General features: G+C 33.8%; 3 protein-coding genes and 1 long non-coding RNA gene across 4 annotated transcripts; 3 read left to right on the top strand and 1 right to left on the bottom strand.

Annotated features, from left to right (window-relative positions):
* The first annotated feature begins 355 nt into the window (after nucleotides 1–355).
* On the top strand, nucleotides 356–1,179 carry LOC128161367 (uncharacterized). The gene is made up of 4 exons (XR_008240359.1): nucleotides 356–375; nucleotides 488–551; nucleotides 731–879; nucleotides 1,125–1,179. It is a non-coding gene; the product is annotated as an uncharacterized LOC128161367 (long non-coding RNA).
* A 574-nt stretch (nucleotides 1,180–1,753) lies between these two features.
* Nucleotides 1,754–9,686, bottom strand: LOC128158984 (histone acetyltransferase KAT2A-like). The gene is made up of 17 exons (XM_052822007.1): nucleotides 9,458–9,686; nucleotides 9,153–9,276; nucleotides 8,275–8,420; nucleotides 7,971–8,060; nucleotides 7,516–7,697; nucleotides 6,904–7,095; nucleotides 6,653–6,759; nucleotides 6,124–6,288; nucleotides 5,622–5,767; nucleotides 4,889–5,097; nucleotides 4,453–4,579; nucleotides 4,207–4,317; nucleotides 3,850–3,993; nucleotides 3,397–3,545; nucleotides 3,244–3,310; nucleotides 2,912–2,996; nucleotides 1,754–2,114 (listed from the first exon to the last, which is right to left on the bottom strand). The coding sequence occupies exons 1-17, from the start codon at nucleotides 9,647–9,649 to the stop codon at nucleotides 1,921–1,923; spliced, it is 2,430 nt and encodes an 809-aa protein (XP_052677967.1). The 5' UTR covers nucleotides 9,650–9,686; the 3' UTR covers nucleotides 1,754–1,920.
* Nucleotides 9,687–9,695: 9 nt separating this feature from the next.
* Nucleotides 9,696–22,294, top strand: LOC128158985 (pre-rRNA-processing protein TSR1 homolog). The gene is made up of 20 exons (XM_052822008.1): nucleotides 9,696–9,855; nucleotides 9,958–10,028; nucleotides 11,139–11,225; nucleotides 11,515–11,627; nucleotides 11,898–12,093; nucleotides 12,569–12,639; nucleotides 12,858–13,014; nucleotides 13,170–13,328; nucleotides 14,688–14,838; nucleotides 16,508–16,602; nucleotides 17,306–17,410; nucleotides 17,979–18,049; nucleotides 18,451–18,543; nucleotides 18,708–18,852; nucleotides 19,368–19,419; nucleotides 19,554–19,759; nucleotides 20,001–20,103; nucleotides 21,158–21,298; nucleotides 21,575–21,649; nucleotides 22,060–22,294. Exons 1-20 carry the CDS (start codon nucleotides 9,744–9,746, stop codon nucleotides 22,248–22,250), a joined length of 2,394 nt encoding a protein of 797 aa, XP_052677968.1. The 5' UTR covers nucleotides 9,696–9,743; the 3' UTR covers nucleotides 22,251–22,294.
* Nucleotides 22,295–25,333: 3,039 nt separating this feature from the next.
* Nucleotides 25,334–26,522, top strand: LOC128158988 (uncharacterized). The gene is made up of 2 exons (XM_052822010.1): nucleotides 25,334–25,489; nucleotides 25,877–26,522. Exons 1-2 carry the CDS (start codon nucleotides 25,448–25,450, stop codon nucleotides 26,168–26,170), a joined length of 336 nt encoding a protein of 111 aa, XP_052677970.1. The 5' UTR covers nucleotides 25,334–25,447; the 3' UTR covers nucleotides 26,171–26,522.
* Nucleotides 26,523–26,746: the final 224 nt, after the last annotated feature.

The raw sequence follows: 26,746 nt of genomic DNA on the forward strand, positions 1-26,746 counted from the left end.
TGTAAAGTTTTATCACAGGGACAAGTAACATAGGTTGTGTTAATAAAACTTAATATGACGTCATCTTCAAAATTGATGTAAATGTAAAAATAAAAATGTCTTCTGCAATATTTGAGATGCGAACAACAAACAATTTTGGCACTCTCTGTCTTGTGAAATACAAAATTTTAAGTTCCCCCTACCGTAACTAAAATCTATAAACTAATTGGAACAGATTCTATATGTATAGTGATTTAGTGACGGTTGTGATATGCCGATGGTCATTGAGTTGTTTGTGTATTAATTTATGCAAGCTATGCTTATTTTTATCTCTAGCGATCAGCAGTACGTGTATATATATAACAGTTCAGTTGCATCAAATAATCGCTATATGTGGTAAGAATTTTTTGTTTTTCTATTGGCAAGATACCGATTTTTATAATTCTACCTCTCCAAACTTTCGATAAATAAAATGTTTTGGGAACTTCATACTTTTTAAACATTTCAGAAAAACATCGGTTGAAAAAAAATGAAGGTGTTTGTTTTTGTTGCGTTGACTTTCCTTGTAATGGGTGTGTATTCATTTACTTATAGACTGTAGTATCTTTAACAAACAAACTATGTGCTTAAATAAATTTGGTAACTTTGCAGTGTACCGTTCCATTGCAAAGAATTTATCTTACAACGTGTTACCTACGCGTATAATCTTAGGAGCTTGAATACTAGTAAAAATTGAACCTTTTTGTTTTAGTATCTACAAGTGTTGTCATCGCGGGGTTTCACTGCCCCACTAACGAGGCTCTATGTAACTCGTTCTGTAAAAGCAGAGGTTGTAAAAGAGGGTACTGCGACCCTGCAGTCCTGTGGCTGAGGTGTACGTGTTCCGGATGTAGTGGATAGGTACATGCATGTATAACCAAAATATTCGAAGATGCATTTTTTCAGAGGTTTATATAAGATGTATAAGATATGTACAAGATGTATAGGATTCTTTAATTTATTCAAATGGATTTGTTGGGATTTTTTTTTAATTTTGCGTGGATTGAATAAAGTGTACCGGTATACGTATAACCTTAGGAATGTTAATACATGTATATCCAATGTACGAGATCGTGTTTAATGTTAACGTTTTCTTTCTATTTCAGATCTAGAAGAAAGTCAACCTAACAAACGAAATAAATAATTACATTTCAGACAATTTTATTGTCTTCATTAATTTTATTAATCAATAATGCAGTTACTGCATCAAAACAAAAGTGTTTTGTGATCATTAAGGGTGCCAAGTTATGATTTCCATAGCTTCTTGCGTAATTTTATATTCATAATACGTTTGTGTCCAAACTAGGATCATTTACTAAAATGACAAACGTCTGATTACCCTATTGTTTTGAAACATCTCCTCTATTACTTCAGGTTTCAATATATAGCCAAGAATTAAAAGTCTAGTAATTTTGCATAACGTCATGCAAAAATAAAAACCAGTTGATAACGTTGAAAAATGTGCAGGATGTACCGAGAATTTCTAAATGGAAAAAAGATGTCATGTTTTCGCAAATATAAATCTCTATAGGACATCTGTTATTCATTGTTATACATTGGTTTTAATTGTACCTATTTGACAGGTATATGTATTTTCATTTGACAAAATGTGACAGAAAAGGTAAACTGAGACAAACCAACCAATATGAAACCTTATATGTACATATCTATGTTTTTTAGGAACCAGGAAATAACAAGAAAACGATAAGAAAACCAACCAATAAATCAAAACGTATACTTTTGCATCATTTATTCTAGAATAAAACTTTTCACAACAACGAGATTCATTGACAAGAAAAAATAACAGTGATGACATGTAATGAATGGTAATATATGAATGTACATGTATATAATTATGTGTATGGTCCATGAAGAATGTAACATATTAAATCATTGATAAGTTCACTTCTCCACTAGTCCTGCATCCCTCAATTTCCCCATGACGAATTTTTCCAGCGTGTTAGCACATTTGTAGTATTCCGTGTCGGGTTTGTTGTATGACCGACAGTTTGTAAATATTCGCGTCATGTCTGCGATAAACAGTCTCTTGTGACAGTAGTAGCGGTTCTTTAATCTCTCAGCCATGGTCTTCAGATCTGAAATTTAATGTAAAACAATTGGGTTATAACTACTTCAGCATTATTTTTATATCACAGTAATAAAATATTCATCTACACTTGAAAGGTAAAATACATAAAACAGATGCATTATTTTGTGTTTGATAAATGTGCTGTACTACTATTTTAAACAAAAAAGTTTTCTGTATATTAAAGGACCACATTCAATAAGGTCCAACATCTGTCCCCTGTTTTTAAAAAAATTTCAAAAACACATCATATCATAATGCTATTTCAATAGCATATAAAAATAAATATGTAAGTAACAGAAATCTGGAAGTTTAAAGGCAAGGTTTGTTCCCTGTGCCTCTATAACGTTACGTAATTTGGCCATTTTCCACCATTTCCCCTAAAAACATGAAAAAATCACCAGTTTTTCTATATATTCAACAGTAAGAAGAATAAAGCGCATTGTTGCTCCAAAATAACTTTCATTTAAATAAATATATTATTGTTTATAATATTTTGCATATCATATTAAAAAATGGTGTTGGAGCAAGCATGTGCTTGATGTTTCCTACTTAAAAAACTGATAATACCCAATTTTTAGCTTATTAAAAATATGTACTTTTTTGTGAAATTAAATCACCATCTATCATATATTTATAATGACATCAAACAGACAATTTATTTTGTTAAACTTGAATTATAAATGTTTTAATCTTTCTAAATGCAAATTTCTAAAGCCCTATTAATGACTTTGAATTTTGGGGCATAAGAACACTCTATCCCTCACATAGTCCTTCCATAACCATTTCAAAGTTTCCTTCACATACCCATAGGGAATTTGATGTGGTCATAATAATCAGGGGCCTCGGATTTCTCCACTGGCTTCAAGAACGGCCAGGCACTGGCATGGCTCTGGAAATCAGATCACACACATATACTTTATAATGCATGAAATATTGTAAGCTTGTAAATAATACTGGTATGTCAGGGTTATCTTTAACCTGATCACATATATATTTTTGTAAAGTGGGCAATGAAATTCAATCTATATTTCTCCAAAAAACCTAAAAAGTTCAAAGGTTATGTTTCGTATATATGCATTAAGAATAGAAGCATGCATGATGCCAGTGTTAAATGGGTGTCTGAATAGTTGGCCTACCCTGGTTTGCTGTATGATGGTCTTCAGTATGTTGTGTAGTTGGTCAGGGTCCATTGGGGCCTCCTTGCTGTACACAAAAACTAAATTTATTATAGTTCTACAGAGTAAAACAACAACTGCAAGTTTTTCGCAAAAATTTTATCATCCACTGACCTTTTGTCTGGGTCAGGTTTCCATCCTCGGTCCAGTACCCCTGGGATGTTTTCAATCGGGATCTGCCTCACTCCCTCCTTAAAACACTTCAGGCCTGGATACACCTTCTGCATTTCTGCCTGTTTTCTTTCAATGATCTTTTTTACAATCTAGTTGAAAAAAAAGCAACAATCGATTGATAAAACAGAGTTTCTTACTTTCAGCAGCAATTTTAAATTCCCCGGACATTTAGGCATGCATGATATTGCCCTCTTTAGTAGCTTGATAAGCATTCTGTCATTCTTAATCTTTTAATGGTAATTTGAAAATTTCCCTTGATGACTGCCAATTTTTTCAAAATATATGGTAATAAAAAGTTGACTATCTATTGATTTTTAAGATAAATAGTGAAAACATTGTTACATATCGCAAAATCTGAACTGAACATAGAGTCAAACCAATGAAGCTATTTACCTCTCTCTGTTTGCGTATGATGCTGGAGAAGTTGGTGTAGGAGATCTTTGGGTTGAGTTCACACCCCATGAGGGTGGCCCCTTCATAGTCCTTGATGTAGCCCAGGTACGCTGATTTTGCCAACTTTATTTCTTTAGAGAAACCCTTTAAAAGTGTATAAAATCAAATTTAATCTATTTATATTTCATCATTTTACAAAAATATAGATAACAAAATATGAATTTATTTTCATTAAGCTCAATATTACAAGTTCTTTACAATCTGCAGATATTTACATTCTAGGATGTATTTATGATAACATTAGAGGTACAATTATTTTTTTACATCAATTCAGTGGAGGGTGCCACAGTTCAGTACCTGTTTCTTAAAATACCCAATAGCGTACTCGTCTGCAAACGTCAGGAAGTGGAGGATGCTGTGACTTATGTGGTAGTCCTTGAGGTGATTCATCATGTGAGTCCCATAACCCTACGAACATGTACACAATGGAAAATTGTATTAACATGTGAATTCCTTAACATTACAATTTGTAGAGAAATTTTAGCGGACAGGATTATCCTTAATAAAAATATACATATTTCTTCTGAGAGTAGTTGATCTGACCTTGACTTGTTCGTTGGAGGTGACGGCACAGAAGACGATCTCTGTAAAGCCCTGGGTGGGAAACATCCTGAAACAGATGCCTCCTATCACCTTGTTGTCCTTCACCAGGGCCAGGCACTTGTGTTTCCTTCAATGAATTTAAAACAGTGAGAATCCTCAATTCAAAACAGCTCTTACTGAATTCTCTTGAAAATTTATTCATCATAAAATACAAGTTTCTTCAGTTTATCATTGCCTGATTGCTGTACATACAGCAGTAATTTCAAATAAAAAGAATATACATGTAAGAGACCCATTTTTAACTGCAAATTTTAATTGATTCATGATCTTAGCATAAACACTTTTGTTGATAAAGTGTTTGAGTCTTTGAGACAAAGTTACGAAAAGGATGTACAAGATGATTAATAAATTAGTCCACTATAAGATCAAAACTTACGGATCAAACACGAGCCTGGTGATGTATTCTTTGGGCATTCTGGGTAACTGATGGGAGAACACGTTCTGTAGGCCGATCAGCCAGACCAGGGTCTGTTTGGAGGGCTTCTTGCTGAGACTGTTCCCCACCACGTGAAACTCTATCACTCCTTTGTTCTCCTCCCGCCTGGCTGCTTCATCCCGAGCTACATGGGCTGGGAAAAGGGTGGGCTGTTGGAGAAGAAAATTTCATACTTCAAAATGTTCTATCTAATAAAAACATTTTCTTTTACTTAAAATCAGGAAAATAATTATATATTACAAATATTAACATTGAGATGCTAATGATTTTTTATCTTTAATGATTTGACCATAATTTTCCCATTTTTCTTCAAGGTTTAATCTCCCGATCTTTTTTCAATGTTCCCTGATGTTCAACTTTAAGAGCTACATCTGTGAGATACAAGTTGAACTTTGATATCTCGATTACTGATATCTCAAATACAATGTATATAGCGAAGTGATTTTTAAGTTCTAACCACTTATTTTTTAAAGTATTTTACCCTCAATATCTCCAATACTAGGATATCTCGAAGTTTCTAAACAGTCCAAACTTCTTCGAGATAATGAAGTTTGACTACTTGGCAACAGTTGCATTAAGATTTTATTATTATTTTACAAATTTTATTTTCTTTGTTTTATTTGATTTATTTCACATAATACTGTAACTATGCGTGATTTTATATGAGACTTACATCTGGTCCCACCATCTGTTCTGGTTCAGTGATCGTGGCTACGATGTTGGTCACCAGGTCTGAGGGTACGTCACCCTCAATTCTCTTCCTCTTCACGTCCTCAGGACCAAATGTCTCCTCAAGTTTGCGCTTCAACTCGGAACTTCCTGTTAAAATATATCATAAGGCACTTCCATACAGATATTGAATACCTGTCATTAAAAAGCCAAATGCCTATAGTTTGGTTGCAAAAGTGCTATTCAGATACTGAGTTTTATATAAAATGTTAAAAAAGACTGTTGCTGAAAATCTAAAGAAAAGCTACAAATTTACAACATATCAGAAATGTATACATTATATAAACATGTTAGTAACTTACTGATTGTATACTGAATGAAAGAATTTTAATAACAGACACCATTTAACAAAATTAATCAAAAGCACTTGTCGATAAAACTTAAAGAGCATAAAGAGAATTGAAAAATTTATTTTGGTTTATACTACCCACCATTCACGTGATTACCTGTATCAGACCTAGACGTCCGTCGAGCTGGCCCCACCCCGGGGCTTAGATTGATGGAGGTGAAGTTCTCGGCGGCCTCTTTAGAGGTGGGGGTGGTGGGCACGGATCCAATGGAGAGGAATCTGTTCAAACCACTAACTCCGGTGGCTGCTGTAGGGGTGGTGGCTGTAATTATGTAAACAATGTAGTACTACATTTATATTAAAAACATTATAATTTAAAGCACTTTCAACATAATGTACAGTAAACTTTACAGCCGTAAAATTCACAGTAAAAAATTCAGACAAAAATTTAAAATTCATAAAAAACTTGTACAACCCTGATCAATCAATGCTTTTCAAAAGTCTGTCTAATATACTCAGATATTACCTTCTGTGTTTGCTAAGGTTTTGTGGATGATTAGATTTGACAGTGTATGGGTGGATGACTTACTGAAATCTGGATGATTGTAATTTCTATACAGATGACAGTACCTTATGATGTATGACCAGAATTTAAATGTTTTTAATTGTGGATGGTTGTAACTTACGTGTTGATGGAGGTGAACCAGCCACATTGGCTGCATTCTGTGAAAAATCGGGGTCCCAGATCGGAGAATTTGTACCGTAAACTTCCTCTTCCAACATTGACAAAAACCTTCAATGAAATTACATATTGATATAAAGGTGAAAAGGTATTTAAAAGATTGTTCATTAAAGAAAATTATTCATAGCACTCAAAATAATAAACAGGATAAGAAAAATAAACAGTTTCATCTTTTACCCTATAAATAAAATTTACCTAGGAAAATGGGTAAGGACAAGAGTTCGTTTTTCTGGTGGCATTCTCTCTTTCTCTGCACGGAATTTATCAAGGAGTTGTCTTCTCATGGTTTGGAACACAGACCTGAGCACGGTCCTGCCAAATATCAGGGTCGTCTCATATCGCGGCAGACTGTCACAGAATGCTGGCACGTGACAGTAACAGAGCCACCTACAAATTGTACAACATCAGCATTATAATCTTTTTTACAGGTCTATCAAAAAGACATTCTAAGAGCATTGCATAAGCAATACATGACCATCTGCCTATATGAATAGTTTATTTTGATATTAAGTGCAGTAAGAAATGTTATGAAAAAATGTTTAAAATTGATCTGTTTTATCTGTTGATCATACACGATAAAGGTAAATTTTTATTCATAATCTAACACTAATAATCTAGACAGCAAGGTTCAAATTAGTTCACTAATCACTTATAAACTTAAGATAGAATCATACATGTATTACATAAGGTGGAACAGGTGTTGAAGATGCATTGGTTTCCTCTGCTTTTTGATAGGAACAAAGAAAATTCTCAAACTTGACTAAACTCCAATTTTAAAACTACAATGTATTGATACTAGAGGGGCACCTTGTGTAGTTGACTTTGTAGGTTTGCATGTCCTCTGTCCCTGCATGCTGCTGTCGACTGGTGGGGGTCTCTAACTTCCAGTGATTCAAACAGTGTAAAAACATCTTGGCCAGATCATACATTGTCTGCCATTCCCTTTGAGCTAGGTGTCCAAATTTGTACACCACAAAATTTGTGACTCCCTGTTAGAAAAAATGATTTCTTATCAACAAAATGGGGCATATTTCTATACTTATTAACAATTTGTTTGATACACAGAAGTCTGAACATTTCAAAGTAAAATAGAAATAACTGAAAATGGACAAGTTTCAAAAAATAGAAATTCTAAAAATCTTTCCCACTTATCAATTTCAAACTTTAAATTGTATTACAATCTATTAAACATATGATAAATGAGTTTAATCAAAATATCTCTATCTTGCTTTTCTGCCATTATATTTTTAACCTGAACAAACCTTTGCTATGCTTGGTTTTTCAAATGGAGGACTCCCTAATGGGCCCTCAATAGTGGGGCTACTCATATTCAAGATGCACTTTCTTAAAAGCTACAACAAAACAACAAAGATATTGGTTAAGAATAGACGTTAATATTTACAGTCTGTAGTTGGTCATCATCTATAGATCTACCTGGAAACTGTTACGAAGAAAACAAGAGTAAATTCCTCTTTGACTTTGTTGTCGCCTTACTAATTAAGAGTTAGATTTACTAAATTCGGAAATATTTTATTTTGATCCTTCCATTAGAGAGGTTTTCCATACTTTGAATAGGAAGAAGTAGACTTGTTTTGTCTCGGCATCCTCCTCTTTGTGGACACACATAAACAGGTTCTCTACATCCACCACTATCCTCAGCAGGCGGTTCAACTCCTCCTCAGCTGTATTATCCAAGTGGGATACATGGGCACCTGTAGGATAAACAGAAACTTATCTGGGCCTTAATTTACCTCACACATGACAGGTGTGAGAAAATGTTGCACATGTATATTATCTAAGTTTATACATAAGCACTTATAAATGTAAGAAAGAGAAAACGTTTCCTAGACCTTTACCTCATGAAAACTAATATACCGATAAAAAAATTCTTTATGGTAAGGCCTAGGAAAAAAAAGTCTTTGTTTCCGCTTTCACGACCGACCTTAGCTTTTACCACCCGACTCAAAACTTTTTTTAAGGATTTTTGATGGAAAATCGTTTATTTTCGTTTTTATCCGATTTGGAAAAAAAATTACTCAAAATTTTGGTCACAAAAACGCTTGAAGCAGTTACTCTTCTCAAATCAGTGTAACTCAAATGTTTTGTTTCAAAATGGCTGTATGTTTCCATGTGTTGTAGATTTTAATAATGCTCTCATCGTTGGCAGAGGAAGTATCTGATATATAATATCATTTTTGTGTTTTCTTAACACCAGCTTAATAGTCAGGAATGATATTAAAAGTATTTCTCATTTTATACCATTCAGCAGTGTCAGTATCTATCCGGCACGCATAGATACTGCAATATCAAAGGGAAAAAAAATATTTGAAAAAAAAAAAAATTCCGACCGACCGACCCTACTTTTTTTCAGCATGAAAGCGGAAACAAACTATTTTTTTGTTAGGCTTTAATGAACATGTGTGTGGGTAATAAACCCAGCTTACTCAGTGTGTGATTACAGCTTCTGCAAGGATCTGTCAGATTGGCTAGGGGTTGAGAGACATCCACTCGTGGAGGAGTAGGGGGAGGGTTGGGGTTCTTCCAGCCATTGCACTTGCAATTCTCTGTCTGAAAAAAAACCATATCTTTTTATGCAGCTCTGAAAACATTAATTCTGTATTTAATATAAGTTACGTAGTTTTCGCATTATATTTTGGTATCAGTGAAATTAAATGTCAATTTGATGAAAAAATTGGTGAGAAAACTTCTTTGCAAAGGGAGACAACTCTATTGTTCACAAATTATTTACCTTGCATGATGAATATACTGCCAGTTTCTCCAGCTTTTTCGTTCTCGAGTAATTTTTAACCATCGCCTTCTTTTGTGCAATACGCTGTAGATTGTTGGGACGCGACATTTCGCCCGTTGACCCCTGTGAAACAGATTGCTTTCCTTGATTTTGTGCCTCATTATTTGGCAGAAGCTTTTCATCGTCGGCCATTTCGATCGCTTACAACAATTCAGCGGAAGGCCGCTTACTATGCTGAAAAATAAAAACTTCCGGTCTCAAACCACGTGTGAAATTTTTTGACAGAATGGCTGCTGATGTACAGCAGGCGCATCGTCCTGGCGCTTTGAAACAACAGAATAAATCACATAAACACGGAAAACACAAAAGTAAAGGTCAACTCGACAAAGAAACTAAAGGTAAGTAGACAAGCATAGTCTTTGTGCATAAATTGTCTTGGAAACCCGAATTTCCTCATAAAAGAGCCATCATGAAATAAATTACATTATTTCTTTTCATAGGAAGAGTCAATGTGAAGACAGCTACGAAAAGAAATAAATTTCTACAGAGAAAACATGACAGAAAACATCATGTAAGTGTATACTGGTGATTTTGAAAAAAATTCAAGTATGAGAAAAAAAATACTGCAACTATTGAACTATATAGTTCTTCTGTTTAGAAAAATGCTAACCTGTCTTTGTCATTGAATCCTTGATATCTGTCAATGCTCATATTTGTATTGAAAGAATCTACTACTTTTATTTCTGTAAGAATTGCTTGCAAATAATTTGAATTGTAATATGTAAACGGTGTGACCATTGGACCGAGCGCAGATTTAACACAGTGCAGTTTTTGTATAATAAAATCTATTTAAAACGCACACAGTAGGATCCGCCTGCATGGTTGCCTACCCAAATCATTTGTCAAAGTTAAACTAAACGTCGCGTGCTCAGTCTACATTATGACGTCATATTTCAGACGTAAAACGTCAAGTTTTGCCTTCGGAAATAGCCGAAGAGAGTTACGTGATTCCGAGTTTTTTTTAATTTCTTCTTTCATTGTTTATCAATTTAATTCATATGAATGCCGCTGTAATAAAATTGAATACTTTTTCAGTATCTAAAAGATCAGTTCTGTGGTGTAAATGTTTTTATTTTCCATCTGATAATTTGATAATTAGACATACCCGGTACATAGAACAAATCGTGTTTCTTGATTGAAGCACTATTGAAACTTATCTGGTTTCCTTTTTAATTTCTTTTAATTCAAATTACTTTCTATTGAAACACTGGAACTTTTTTAATCGAGTTTAGGGGCAATAAGCATCGATAAGTACCAGTCAATCAATGATCGAATTAACTTTTTGAAAACAAAATGGCTGCCAATATGGCGGCAACCAGGACTGGAAGAAATTTTTTTTGGCCTTAGTACCCCGATTCAACTTTCATTTTTCACTGATTTTCTTATATATATACGTGTTACCATTAATCCTCGCTTCGCAAGGCGGGCTTTGCCCGCCTCTCGCTGCGCTCGGTATTAGACCCTTAAACATGCCAGGGACGTATATACCGGTACGTCCCTGAACATGCATAAACAATTACTGCATCTATAATAAAAAATTCTAAGTTTTGTTGTTTTAAACCAAGCACAATGTAATATGATTAATAGCTTGTTGATTTTTTCTCTTTCTTTACTATTTTAGGCTGATCAAATACGGAAGCAAAAAAGGGAAGAAATTTTAAACCAGAAAAGGAGTAGAGGGGGCAATGCCTCACCTCCTCATTTTGTGGTACGTTGTAATACAGTTATCAGTCTTTAAATTAAAAATTAAATTGTGAGACTTATTGAAGTTTACAGTGTAAAATCTCTTTTTACAATAAAATTATTTTATATATGGGGATAAGAGAGTGTAGAATGATACTACCTGTCCAGTTGAATTTGAAGTATGGTTAACTTTCCCATAATGTACATCATGATAAAATAATTACAAATTAGCCATATGTATTGTTTTTATTATTCAGTCTTAAACATTAATCAGTGAAGGTTTTATTTAGATAGTATACTGTTATTTTCTGTAGGTGGTGCTTTTACTGCATGAGGGTCTGGGCGTTAGTAGTTTACTAGATACCTTGAAGTCATGCGATGAATCTGCAATAGTCACACAGAATGAGCAAGGAGTCATCCATGTTAGGTAAGCATTTTAGAGCTAAGTATTCACAATAAAGTTTATCTTAGAAATATAGATATACTAGCTGGTGTGCATTCAGAGTCAGTTTGAGCATTTTGTAATGTTTCATATGAAGTTTTATATTTTAATTGTGTAGATAAAAATTAAAAAAAATATCCGAGACATCTACTATTGAAAGTAACACAAGCTAAACATTTATGTTTTTAAATGATTCTCTTAATTATATATTCTTTATGGTTAGCACAGAGATATACTCCATGTTTTTACTTTCAGTATCCCGCGATTCAAGCAGCGAGTTTCCTTTTATGTCCCTGAGTTTGGCAATCTCTACGCTGTCCTAGACTCTGTGAAGGTGGCCGACTCTCTGCTCTGTGTCCTGTCCCCCCAGGGAGGTATGGACGATTACGGAGAACAGCTGCTCAGGTGTCTCTTTGGGCAGGGTATCCCTGCAGTCACATTTGTAACACAGGTAAGTAGGCTCGTCTATGCATGACATGAGTGTAATGACAATGGCCTGCATATATTGTAAGTCATTAGTTTTTACATTCTATGTATATTTGCTTTTCATTCTAATTAGGGACAAAATTTGCTGAAACAAAAAATGTATTTTAAAAAAAAATGTGAATTTCAATATTCTTTTTATATAATCAACATCATTTATGATTTATTCTAATCAATTGGTATTTTTATTATACCCTTGCTCCAAAGTAGTGTTTTACCCTTGTGTTTCTGTGTGTTTGTCCATGACAAATTTCTGTCCTTAATTAGGTATAGTAGCCCAAAAACCATGAGCAACTTTTTGTGCGCCACAGATATAGTTTTTTGTATGGATGGAACTATAGCTCCACAGTCCATCAGTCCAAATTTCCTATGGAGCTACAGTTCTGCAATTAAAACTTGTGTGCATATTATAAATGATAACTCTTTATCATTTTTCTTTACAGGGATTGAAAAAACTGGCAATAAAAAAGCAAAGTGAAGCTAAAAAATTCTTACAGAAGAAAATAGAAAAATGGTATGCAGTTTTATATTTTTTTTACTGATAGAAACAGTTTTACTTAATAACAATGAAAATTAGAGTAATGTTTACTCTGAAAATCATAAAAACCAATTATGGCCTAAATCTGAAATTTTTAGAAGAATAGGAAAAGTGCTCCTCATATTTGTAAGGGTGTTAATTTACATGTATGGCTGTATTGAATGACTAACAGATTTGTGGCTGTACATTTGCAGGTTTCCCCATGAGAAGCTTCACTCCCTGGACTCGGAACAAGATGGCCTGCTGGTGATGAGGAACATCACAAACCAGAAAATCAAACCGGTTCACTACCGCGACAACAGGCCCCACCTCATAGCAGAGGAAATTCAGTTTGAGCTGGAGAATGAAGAGGTATATGGCTAATTCATTCATGATTCAGATTGATTAGATATTAATGAATGTAATGAATTTTAATTATGAGTCACAATACTTGATACAATTTATAATTGTAAAGTACTTGAATTGTGGTGAGGCATAGCTACATGTATATGTAACTGTGATTTCAGGCCCCCTGTGGAACCCTGAAGGTGACCGGATATTTACGAGGCAGGAACATGTCAGTGAATGGACTAGTACACATCCTGGGGTGGGGAGACTTTCAGATGACCCAGATTGATGCTGTCACTGATCCGTATCCTCTCTATCCAAAGTCTGACAGACAGAAGGTGAGTGTACTACGTGGAAAACTGAATTGTGCTACCTCCCCCTTTTCAAATATTAATGTGTTTGTGATTGATAAGCAATCTAGCATATGCATAATTATGAACCAATATTTGATTTCGAAAAAAATGTAGTCAGCAGAAGAATTTATTTATTACAAAATTATGTTGCATTGATGATATTTCTTTTCTTTGGCCATGTCAATAAGGGAAATCATCAAATTTTTAAAACACGAAAAATTACTCCCCTTTTCAAATCTTCTGAAAAAATGATTATACAATACTTTGCTTGCTTCAACATTTTCTGAATGTTTTGGCAAGACAAACAAGGAATTATTTCTTTTTAGCTCACCTGAGCTGAAAGCTCAAGTGAGCTATTCTGATCACATTTTGTCTGTCGTCCGTCTGTCTGTCAGTCTGTCTGTAAACTTTTCACATTTGTAACATCTTCTTGTGTGGAAGCATCCGCAGGTAGTGTAAATTGAAAGTTGTGATAATCATGACCCCCGGGGGTAGGGTGGGGCCACAATGGGGGGGGGTCGAAGTGTAAGAAAAGAATATAGAGAAAATCTTTAAAAACCTTCTTCTCAGAAACTAATCAGCCAGGAAAGCTGAAACTTGTGTGGAAGCATCCTAAGGTAGTGTAGATTCAAAGTTGTGAAAGTAATGACACCCCAGGGACTAGGGTGGGGCCATAATGGATGGGGGGGTCAAAGTTTTACATAGGAATATGTAGAGTAAATCTTTAAAAATCTTCTTCTCAGAAACTAATCAGCCAGATGATTCTTTATAATTGTTAAGACTTTAGCCCCAGGACAATTCTTTGGCCTCACAAGAATGTTCAGAGTTTGATGTAGGTTTATATCCCATATATAAACAATTGTTAAGGATCTTTTTGAGAACTGCAATACTCAACATGTGATATGACTGTAAAATCATCCTGTTAGAAAAGGGACTAATGATTATAAACATAAGAATATCCAGGGGGGAAAATGGATTTTATTTATACAGGATTTACATGTATTATTGTACATTGTCCAGATAGTTTGTATTATGACTCGATTAAGCTGATTTTATCATACCTATTGTTCCTCAGGTGAGCGATGTGACCCATGGGCCTCTTGTTTAGCATTAAGAGGGTTAGATGATGGTAGTCCTTTTTGGAAAATATTATTCATCCTTCCAATGAGAGCTTGGTATAAAGATATAGAATGCTGTTCAAATTTTAAAGCTAAAATAATTTTTCTTTTGTGTTAAACTGATAGTTTTATGGCTAAAGAAAACATAATTATCTAGAATTTAAGTTTGTTGTGATGGGTAATTTGCTGACCATTAAGCCTTCTTGACCTAATTGTATCTTTACAGGAGAACGCGATGGAGGAGGATTCGGAGGATGTGAGGGTGTTGGAGCAAGCTGACCCCGCCCTCCAGGAGTCTCTACAGAGTGAGAACGTCCCCGGGGAGATGGAAGGCGAGCAGACCTGGCCCACAGAGGAGGAGATGGAGGAAGCCGAAGGTCAGCTCAAGGGGGGATTAACAGACTTTCTAATGTCTATAAGGCACTTTTATAGCTCAAATACAACAAACATGGATATAGCAAATTTACGGCTACAAGGAATTCTTATTCATGTCCCAGCAAAGTTCCTGTAAAAATTTCATAAATATATAGATTAAATTGTAGTAAAGAAAATTGTCTTATATAACGAAAACGGCTATAATGAATTTACGGCTGGAAAACTTTTAACATATGATTTTTTTAATGAATAGTTTCCATGATGATTACAAATTTCTTTGAAGGTACATTTTAAAATTTAAAGTTTAAAATTTTAAAATGCATGTATAAAATGCTAAAATTAAAATATTGAACAAATTTTAAAAATTCTGTTAAAAATTGAATGAAGAGGTTAAAATGAAATGTTTTGTGAATCACAATAATATTCATTTGATAATATAACTTACAATTGTTTGAAGTCTTGTCAGCTATTTGTTTTACAAAGAACTCGCTACGCGGGTAGGTTAAGGCAACTCCGAGTTCAATGACCGTCAAAATTATGATCAATTTCAAAACTGTTTTTTTTTTATGAAAACAGTGCTGAATATTAATACCAAGTGAATGTGTTCACCAATATATTATTTTTCTACTTCGGAATCGACTCTATCTTTGAAGCTGCCATGCCATGGTATCACGTGACAGTTGGAAAGAGATAACTTTTTTACCTTTACAAAAATCAAAAAGTGTAATACTACCCCGAAGTTCATTTGTATGTTTGATACAATAATTTGATTGGCAATTAGTTCATGTTTATTAGTATTACTGCTAGAATCCTATTGTTAATTGCATAAAATTAATATTGTCATTATTTATTGGAAACCCCCTCAACTTCTTTAATTTCATTGAAAATACTAAGTGTTTTTCATTTACAACAACTTAGCACAGGATTCTAGCAGCACTCTCAAGTTTTTTAGGTCAATACATTTACTTTTGATATTTACCAAATTCATCTTTAAAGTTTCATTATATTTGGGGTAGTGTTATTATTTTGCCTCTTTTGTACACACTGACAGAGGAAAGGCCGGTCAAGACATATAAGTGTCTATCTGCTTACCTTATAACACTCACTGATAAAACAAAATATAAAAGCCTGTATTATCCTGACGTCATGCTGCTTATTGTGACGTCATATAGATAGTAGGAATTTTTTACTTACTGAGAGTTGCCTTATCATGCCTTATCATGCCCGCCTATAAGATTTCTTACGAATTCGCTATTAACGTATAAGGAATTACGGCTATGACAAAGTATTTACAATTGTCCCTTGAAATTCGATATAAACATGTTTTGCCATAAATTTATTTTCTTCTCTTGATCTGTGAATTTGTTTAATGAGTGCTGAAAAATAGTAGAAAACTTAAGGGGCTATTTAAAGCACAAATTAAGCACAAAATAAAATCCATGATAAAGTTTAGAAATGCACATATCTCTGGGTTAATAGGTCAATGTATTGGGTCGAAGTATCTCAAAAGTAGAACATATTATATTTACATTTGGATTTATCTCAGGTTTGAGTTCTTGTTGAGACTTTATTTTTTTAATCTGATATGGCATACCAATACACATATTTTCTATATAATCTTTAATATAGATTTTATGGATCTTGTTTTATATTTATTTGTTTATTTTGTAGCCGCATTGAAGGCCAAGACAAAGCTGGTAAAGAAGGTCCCTAAAGGAACGTCTGAGTACCAGGCAGCCTGGATAGTGGACAGTGAGGAGGAGGAGGTATATCCAGGATAAGGGATGTGAAATACTGTAGATTCCTTATTTTACACGATTAATTAAATCCGCATGTATAAAAATAAGAGAATATTAAATCAAGAATGCGAAACTTTTATTGTAATATCTTATACTTCTCAACTCTCAGAAAATAAAAGTGAGATTTTAAAATCCCCGAGGGATGCTTCTCGTGATAAAATGCGGATATTAATTCTTCACATTTAATTAGGAATCTACAGTCAGTTTTATTACTATCCCTAAACCATGTAATTAGGATACTGTAAGTTGTTATATATTTGGATGAATTAATCCATGGTATTTAATGAGATACTTGTTGAATTTCTATTCTCAAAATTGCAAGAATATATTGTTGTTTTCATATTGGATTGACTTAAGTGATAATGAAATACTGTTTAAGGTTTGAGGAAGAAAGTGCAATTTAGTGATGAGGACAGGATGTAAATTAAGAGTACAGTAATGACAATGATTTGATTGAAATATTATGTTTAATAGGATAAAGTTTTAGGATGAAATAATAATCACTAAACAACTGATTTTACTAACCTAATATTTGATTGGTGAAGAATAATAGTTTTTTCTGCCTTTTTAACTCTTAACCTTCAGCGCAATGACTTTAGCCAAAACTAATGTTGAGATAACTTGGTGTATACTTGATACTTTGAATGATGAGGATAAAACCATGTTTTAGATTGATGATGATGAGAGTGATGATGAAGAGGATATGGAAGATGAAGACATGATGGCAATGGATGACTCTGGATCTGAGTCTGGGGATGGGGCAGAGTTTGATACAGTAAGTCTTAAGCAGTAACATTGGCTGCCAGTGATCCAGTTACAATATCTCTCACTGTTAGAGCAACGAGATGTTAAAAGCAGAGAAATGTGTAGCTAAAACAATGTTATATATATTATTGTCAATGTATTGGCAACAATTTGCAAAAGAATAGATAATAGAGGAAACACAGGTTGAATTTGCTGTAAATTAGGATTTGGGGTCACAATATCTCTCCCTGTTAGAGCAACGAGATGTTAAAAGCAGAGAAATGTGTAGCTAAAACAATGTTATATATATTATTGTCAATGTATTGGCAACAATTTGCAAAAGAATAGGTAATAGAGGAATTACAGGTTGAATTTGCTGTAAATTAGGATTTGGGGTCACAAATTTTGTTGAGCTGTAAGAGCACAGCTGTATAGCCAAACTACTAGACTAAGTATGATTTTATTTTACACTGTGTTGGCAAAAATTCACCAGAGGAATCTTTGATCTCTCAAATTTTCATTTTTTTAAATTTTGATAAATATAGATTAATACATGTAGTTGGCATGTTTTCTGAAGTCTTTATTTTTGTATTTGTCAGCTGACAATGACTGAAGCTGGGGACGTTGCCAACTATGATCAAACCATAGACATGGAGGAAGAGGAGAGGATGTATGTCTAATTCAGTGTCATCACCTACATGTCATATAATGTCTTCTTTAGGGAATAAACTAAAACACTCCATGTACATATAAATTCAAAGAGATCAATCCATAATATCTATACAGGGATGTGATTTTTGTTGATTTCCTCAGATTTTTAACTCAAAATTTTCATTTTTGAGATCGGTGCGTAACCCTATCTGATTTTATTTCCTCTGCCAATAACATCCCTTCTACAGCTTTTTATAGTTTAATAGAAATGAATTAGTAAGATGTGAAGAATACTTCATTATCAAAACTATTTTTCTTGCTTTCTTCATATTGTGATTTAGAAATTATAGAAAACAGATAATTCCTTGCTATGTTTGAATTCAATGTCAGATGAAAAAATGATGGACTTTTGATTCCAAGGTTGGAGAAAATAAAAGAAGAGAGGAACCACGTGATGTTTCCTGATGAAATTGACACCCCCAGGGAGAGAGACGCCAGGGACAGATTCCAAAGGTAAAATCAATACTGATTCTAAAGTTCAAAGAAAAACTAGTGCTTGTTCTTTATGAAAGAATAATTTTTGAAGAAAATTAAAGATCATGCCACATTTACGAAAAGAATTGATTTTTACTACAGCATTTAATTCTGCCTACATATTGAGATGTATCTCCATACAGGTACCGAGGGTTGAAGAGTTTCAGGACCTCCCCCTGGGACCCCAAAGAGAACCTCCCATCTGACTTTGCCAGGATCTTCCAGTTCAAAGATTTCAGAAGGACAAAGAAAAGGATAATGAAAGGAGGGGAGGAGGATGGGGTTATGGTTAGTTGGGGGTGATATTTAAAAATATGGGCTTACAAGCTTTATTGGGATATGAAGTTGGTTGGTCATGTGATTGATATTGGTTGGTCATGTGATCAACTCCCAGCTCAAAAAAAATTTGCAGTAGTATATGAGGAATAAGGAATCATTCTTTGAGTATTATGAGGTGATAATTTTGGTCGGGGCGTTATCAAATCCAATAAAGCCCGAAGGGCTTTATGATAGATTTGATCACGCCCCGACCGAAATTATCATCTCATAATATTCAAAGAATGAATCCTTATTACTTATATTTATATAATTTTAAGCCATCGTATGATTAAATATTTAAATATAAATAAGCAAACCCCTATGGCGCCTCAATTTGGTGTCATTTGTATTATGGGTTTTATAGTACAAAATCGATACATAGTGTTATCACAGGCAAAGACACTGGGAAATGTAAATATATGTTTATATATTCACTGTAAGAGAAACAATGTACCGGTACATGTCATTTATAATTTTTTTTTCAGAGTGGATGGTTTGTTCAAATACATATTGCAAATGTGCCAAAGGATTTTATGTGTAAGTAACTTCTGAAGATAAATGAAGTACATGTAATATTTACAGCATTTAAACATTATGTTGTACATATGTAACAAATTTGATGAATGTCATATTATGTCAAACCTTAATTCACTGTTGCCTTTACTACACAGTGTCTTACAAACCTGGGATGCCTGTCGTGATTTTTGGCCTACTACAGCATGAGCACAAGATGTCTGTCCTCAACTTCCTGTTGAAGAGGGTACCAGAATACCGACCACCAATCAAATCCAAGGACAGGCTGATATTCCATGTCGGCTTCAGGAGATATTCGGCCTGTCCTATATTCTCACAGCATACTAATGCAAATAAACACAAGGTTAGTAGTACATTGTTACAGTAATAGCATTCACAGAGCTTGTAATGGTTGTAATACAATGTCATATATTATGTCGTGATGGTTGTAATACAATGTCATATATTATGTCAACAATTTTGTGCATATTCTTTTGTGCCTAAAATACCTCATTTTTAAGTACATGTAATTTCATTTGATTTTAATTGATAATCCTTGTAAGTGCTATTGAAATGATAAAATTAAATGTGCTGTCTTCTTGCAGTTTGAGAGGTTTTTGGCTCATGATACGGTTACCATGGCTACCATATTTGGACCTATATCGTTCCCGCCATGTCCTGTCCTGGTTTTCAAAGAGCAGCACAATGGTAGGACAGAAGTCAAACTACACAATTAATGCTATACTGGTACTGTACCAGTTATCGGCTAAACTGATAGTCCGGGTTTATAGCATGCGACAATCCTAGATTTTTTAATTCAATCGTCTGTTCCCAATAAAGAAAAGTAAGTTCCTAGAAAACTTTCTTGAATATGTCTTATACATGAGCTTAAACGATCATTGTTTACCGCTGATTTTACATCTTCGCACTTTCAGCAGTTGGGGAAGTGACGTAATAAGTTAAAAATAGAATATTACCCCTTTGTGATACGTTATTATATCACTTCTTTGATTTGACATATAAAATCAATATATTGAACATGTATAAACAAAAGGAATTCACTAATTTTTTAGAGATTGGTAGCGCAGTTGAACGCCTGATTGCACAATTATATCCTGAATAGTCTACGATTTGGTGTATTACCGTATGATAATAAATGAATAATTTCATGAGGTTTGTTTATGTATCATAAACCCTACAACCTTAGTCCGACCCCAGGGGCATACAGCCGCATAATTCAAATTACATTTAGCAGAGTATAAAATCAACATGTATAGGGATTTTTCGTAAATCGTAAAAACTCGGCAATGTTTGGGGCTACTATAAGGCACAAAACAAGATGTTTTGGGTTCTAAAAAATGATATAAACTAACAGATTGATAAATAAGGAGTTCACTATTTAAAGTATGTCAAGTTTTACTAAAAAATATCAAGAAATAAGGAAATGCGAAAAGAAAACGTTCAATTTTAGCCGATAACTGGTGCAGTGCCAGTAGTGTTACAAAATTAACATAATCATTGTCATAGACTCATAGTAGATATTTTAAATACCGAAATGTTTTCAACACCTTGTAATTCACTTTTAGATTAAACATAATTGTCATCATCAGGAAATTGTTAAAAAAAAATCTTGAGTTTCAGCAATCATCCTTTTAGTAAAATGTTTTTGTCAGAATTTTGTTCATTTGTTGACATATTAGATACATGTATGTACCAATAATTATTTTAAGCTATTCTGGATTAATGTTGTTTGCTTTTTAAGGTCAGCATGAGTTAATAGCTACAGGAAGTCTTCACTCTGTAAATCCTGACAGAATCGTCACAAAGAGGATTGTTCTCAGTGGCCATCCGTTCAAGATCAACAAGAGATCCGCTGTCGTCAGATACATGTTCTTCAACAGAGGTATTCTAATTGGTTCCGCTCTTGTTAACAAGCAAGGTGTTTTACATACATGATTATTATTTGAAGAAAAGGAGATGTGTAGAGCAGTAATTAACATTTATATAACTAAGAATTACTACAATTTAAAACCAATTCTTTGCCTTTGTCAATAGTACATGGTCAATTGAAAAGCCATGAAATGAGATGCAAGATCCTGGAATTCAGTTAAATGGATTATGAATTTGTTCCATTTTAAAATGATTTTTTTACGGAATGAAGTTTTTGGTTTGGTTTCAGAGGACATTGAATGGTTTAAACCTGTGGAACTCCACACCAAATGGGGAAGGAGAGGCCATATCAGGGAACCTCTAGGTAATTTATTCACTGATGATTATATAGGAGGAATTGTTTTATAATGATAATGAATCATCAAATTTTTCTCTATTCTATGACTTAACCTGTAAATTCCAGCTTATATCATAAATATTAGCAATAAATATTAGCTTTAAATATGAACTTTTTAGCAATTTTTAAGGGTAATACATTCATGTATATGTAAAAAGAGTAAATGAATGGAAAGCTAGGTTTTTTATGAATGTGAGTAATGTACTACCATTTTTATCTGGATATTTTTGCGATGGTCTAATTTTTGCTTTTTCCCATGATCTCTTTTAAATTGCGAACTTTTGAATACACAGAAATTATTTTCTGTATTATTTTCAATTAGAAGCTTTTTAAATTGCATAAAATTTATGTATTAATATAAATCATTGTTGCTATAGGAACCCACGGTCACATGAAGTGTGTTTTTGATGGGCATTTGAAGTCACAGGACACAGTTTTGATGAACTTGTACAAGAGAATGTTCCCTAAATGGACTTACAACCCCACTGTACTAAACCCTCCTCCAATGCTGGAGAGTTCCCAGTCGATGGCGTCAGAACCCTCAGCTTATCAATTATTTGATGATTAACTGTTTTGTTTTACTTCTTAAGAATAAAAAACTTTGAAGCTTCATCATTTGCTTTTCATCTTGTTTAAACTAAGAAGGTGAAGACATCTATATCATTGGATGATACACCAAATATATTGGCATCATTATATTCAGAAGGGCAATGCGCTATTGATATTAGTCAATTGATGTACATGTACAACAAATGATAATTTAAAAGAGAAAACAATGCTTCATCAAGTACAGAATCTTCATTTCTTTCAAATAACCACTTGTATTAAAAAATGAGTTTCTGTAGGTATCATGTTTAAATGAAATGAGTGACTATTGAACTCGGGTAAAGTTTTCTTATCTCTGATGAAAACACATGTTCAAGCATCAAACAACTTACACTTCAAACGTTAATGTTCAGCCATTTTATCGTTGATGACAGGATATAGCAGACTTACCAATATTCTGTATGTGATCGATTTCGGAGAAAATATTTACGTACTAGTATTTTTAAAAAAAACCATGACATTGTACAAAACGTACTTTAACCATTAAAAGATTTATAAGTTAGCAAGGCCTTGTGAATTCAATAACATGAGTTTGTTATTTTGAGGCCTAAGTAAAGCAGCATGTGTGTGTGTGTGTGTTTTACACATTGAATGAACAAAATGGTCACTTCCATCACGTTCTATACCAATTATTACAGTCCATCTATGTTGCACAGGATTCAGATAGATTTATCACTTAATTAATAGCATTTCTCTGTGAATGCATCGGCGGATCCAGAGGGGGGGGGGGGGGGGGTTCCGGGGGTCGGAACCCCCCCCCCCCTTTCTCTGGGATTTTTTTTGAAAACTTCTAATGCATATTTAAAGGCAATATTTTCCATTTATAATATAAATACAGTAATTATCTCAAATAAATGCTTTTAGAATTGCTTATCGAAAGATTTTTTCACAACATACCGTAATTTACATGTATTTCTGATATGAAAAACCCTAACTAGTTTTTTTTTATCGAAAAAAGTACTCCCCTTCAGCATCCGGTGTTCACTTCCATGAGAAAACATACAGTTTGAACTGATAAGCCATCGAGTAAAACGGCGTTCAAGTACGAGTACACACATTCGTTTTACTTTTAAAAGCTGCTTTCAAATGTATTGTTTAGTTAACTTAAGTAATTATAATAAAAAAGTTTCACTTCGTTTCATACGAAAAAAAAAAAGAAAACTACAGAGAAAATTAAACCCGCGTATGCGGGTTATGCTATTTTTCTGGAATGCTAGATACCTTCATACCCAATGAAACACAAAAGAAAGCCTTTTTTTGTTTTGTTTCCGAGAATCGGATATTATGTTTCAAAAATACCGTGTAAGTGGTTTATATGTAAACCATTATGAAAATGCACAACTTTTCAAAACTTTCTTGAATTTGATCGCATCTGTACTAGTGCCGGATGATGTGGCGCACCCAATACAGAGGTCACATCAATAAAGTTCCCTGGACGACTATATTGCTTGCATAGGCGTCGGAATCGGGGGGGGGGGGGGGGGGGGCTAGGGGGGGGCTTATCCCCCCCCCCCCACTTTTTTTGCAAAGTTAGACCTAACCATTAGGAACATAGCATCATAGAGTGTTCAGCCCCCCCCCCCCACTTTTTGTCGCAGGAAATATAATTGTTCCTAAATTTACCTTAAAAGATTGAAATATTGAGAAGTTGGAGTCATGTCATAGGCATACTAGCCCCCCCCCCCCCCCCCCCCCCCACCCACCCCGCGGATTATGATTTTCAAGATTTTGAGAATTAGGTTTTTTTGGAACTATAAGTATACCCCCCCCCCTACGGATTAGAATTTTCATGATTTTGAACAAAAAACATTTGGGTAGGTAAGAGTATTTGTTTTGAAACTATAGGTATCTTCCCCGGATTTTTATGATTTTGGGAATTAGGTTTTCTTTTCAATATTGCTGAGGATTAGTCTAACCCCCCCCCCCCCCCTCCCCCCACTTTCAATTTGCTTCCGACGCCAGTGGCTTGTACAATTGAATTACATATGTTCCTTCTATTCAGCAAATAAACTATCCCAATTTAATTTTTTGTCATATCCTATCATTTAGACCTTTCTTTAAGAAGGCAATCGATAGAAATCAAAATCGATCAAAATATTCCTTTTTATAATTATAGCTTGTCGTAGTTAGTCTGAATTATTTTTTGTTTCTTAGTGTTTCTTTCTATTATGCACAGACATACGTTCTCATTGCTGTAGACTTGGGTTTTTTAAGGCCAGAAATTATGCAAATCTTCCTTGCCTAAACCAAAACTCTGATATTAAAATAGATATGAAATATATAGATTTTGACGAAATAACTGTTTATTAAATTTACGCACGGAGAACGTTCAAAAGGCCTTGTTTATTGACAATTAATGATTGTTGTACGCATTGATGTTCATCAATTGGACCCCCCCCCCCCTTTTCCAAATTGCTGGATCCGCCTCTAGAATGTACATCTGTATATTCATTCAGTTTATTAGTTGTTTTAAACGTGTTTTATGATTAACAAGGTGTATCAAACTGTTATATTTCAAACTTTTTCCAGGAGAGTATTAGATTTTTAACTTATTTTTATATAAATTAAGCTAGAGATCATGTATACATGAAGTCTCAATTTTTCGAACGAAAACCCTATAGTTTGATAAAATAAGGTTTATTTGGGCAGGTGTAAAATGCGTTCGATAAAAACTTATCTTCAACTGATGAAAATCAGATAAGAAAGTGAGGTCCAAAATATCAGTTGAATCTATCCGGATTCCTTGCAGATTTTCTGGAATAGTTATTTGTTCTATACTCTTTTTTGAAAACATCTTTTTTGCAGTAAATCTAATCGGATGTGTAAAAATCTTAAGTTTAAAATGTCAAATTGTGATTCTTTATGACATTACAATAGATATATCACCAGAACTTTTACTAGATATACTAGATAATTACCTTGGGTAGTACATTGTATTAACCTTAAACTGAAATTGTAAGACCGATCAAATTGAAATAGTTATTGCCTAATTCCACCACTCTACATAAGTCTGGAAAATCCCGAGATAAAAGTCAGATCTAAGTATAAATATAATGACACCATTGTCCTATCATTTTTGTGTAATTTCTCCAGTGACAATCTTATCAGAACTTCATTCTGTGTACTGCACACTGGAGGGTCGAATATACTGATATCTTCATGACAATCCAAAGACCAACGTTGGCTATCATTATCCTGGTGGTAAGTGTTTCCATCTCCAATAAGCAAACATTTATACTACACCTAGAATCAGCATTAGATACATATTCCTTAACTCTTTTGTGTACTGAATATAGGACAGCTGTTCTTATGTTATATTAAACTTAATGTTATGTTTTATGTCGTATCTATTGTATAAATAAATTCATCAACGAATACAAAATATATATTTACATATACGTAAATTTAAAAAACCAATATATTCTAACGGAACCTGGAAAGCTTATGAAGTCGCGGTTTTTTTTTTAAAGATTATTGATGACTGCGTGGTACATTTAATTAATTGTTTAAGCACTAAAACTATGATAGCTGCTAAACTAGTCAAGTGTATATGACTCTCTTGACTTATATTTGACTATTTCGCTGCAGATTTGCATTCATCTTGTCGAATCACAAAACCTGGATTGGTACAAATGTCATCCTGAATGCGGGGCGAACGAGTGTTGTCTTCATATATGGAATGACTTTGGCAAACGAGGACTCTATGACGTATTAGGATTACGTCATCGAAGAGTGTCCAGCTACTGCGCCCCTCTGTTGGTAGAGAATGACGTCTGCTACGTGCAGCACGCGTCCGAGCAGTGCCCGTGCGCCCACGGATTGATTTGTGTGCCGGACCCTGGAGAACTTCACAACTATTTAGGACATTGCAGGCCCGGCTAATCACATGACTCATACACTGATCTGTCGAAAATCTCTTTATGCAAAAAGAATTGTAATACTTTTAAAAGAGGCTGGATGCTCAACAAAATACCTTCTAGATCTATCAATATATTGATAAGTTAAGAAAAATGGACATTTATATAATTATGAAAGTTTGTAGTCCTGATCAACCTACACAATTTGCCAAATAATGATAAAATAAATGACAATAATAAAAAAAAAAGATCGTGACGTTTGTAGATGAATATTAAAAGTCTCTTCATATAAGTCATGAAATTGCAAACTCTTTGCATAATAAAAATGTTATTCCTTCTCAATATTTTCCTTATATTAAAGTATTTTGAAACTTTGATTGTTTGTTCTAAAATAAAATATCTCTTTGAACATTTTTTGCTCCGAATATGATTTGAAATTTAACATTTCATACTTATGTAAAATGACAGTGAAATCGAACAATTAACATTCATACTCTTTATAGGTGTGTATAAAAATGCTTTTGATGCTGCTTGTAAACCTATTTGGTACTAAAATTCAGTAAACAGGTATTACAGTGATGCCGATTTATTGGAACATTTT

This window comes from Crassostrea angulata, chromosome 8, assembly GCF_025612915.1.
Source record: "Crassostrea angulata isolate pt1a10 chromosome 8, ASM2561291v2, whole genome shotgun sequence".
In the NCBI taxonomy this organism is placed as follows: Eukaryota; Metazoa; Mollusca; class Bivalvia; order Ostreida; family Ostreidae; genus Magallana; species Magallana angulata.

Coding starts and splice junctions, on each gene's coding strand:
- LOC128158984 (XM_052822007.1), bottom strand. CDS start 9,649: ATGGCCGACGATGAAAAGCTTCTGCCAAATAATGAGGCACAAAATCAA. Junction 8,421..9,152: donor AAGCTGTAATCACACACTGA/GTAAGCTGGGTT, acceptor TTTATCCTACAG/GTGCCCATGTATCCCACTTG. Junction 5,098..5,621: donor AACAGATGGTGGGACCAGAT/GTAAGTCTCATA, acceptor CTTCTCCAACAG/CCCACCCTTTTCCCAGCCCA.
- LOC128158985 (XM_052822008.1), top strand. CDS start 9,744: ATGGCTGCTGATGTACAGCAGGCGCATCGTCCTGGCGCTTTGAAACAA. Junction 13,015..13,169: donor TTGAGCTGGAGAATGAAGAG/GTATATGGCTAA, acceptor CTGTGATTTCAG/GCCCCCTGTGGAACCCTGAA. Junction 18,050..18,450: donor ATGGAGGAAGAGGAGAGGAT/GTATGTCTAATT, acceptor TTTGATTCCAAG/GTTGGAGAAAATAAAAGAAG.
- LOC128158988 (XM_052822010.1), top strand. CDS start 25,448: ATGACAATCCAAAGACCAACGTTGGCTATCATTATCCTGGTG. Junction 25,490..25,876: donor TGGCTATCATTATCCTGGTG/GTAAGTGTTTCC, acceptor ATTTCGCTGCAG/ATTTGCATTCATCTTGTCGA.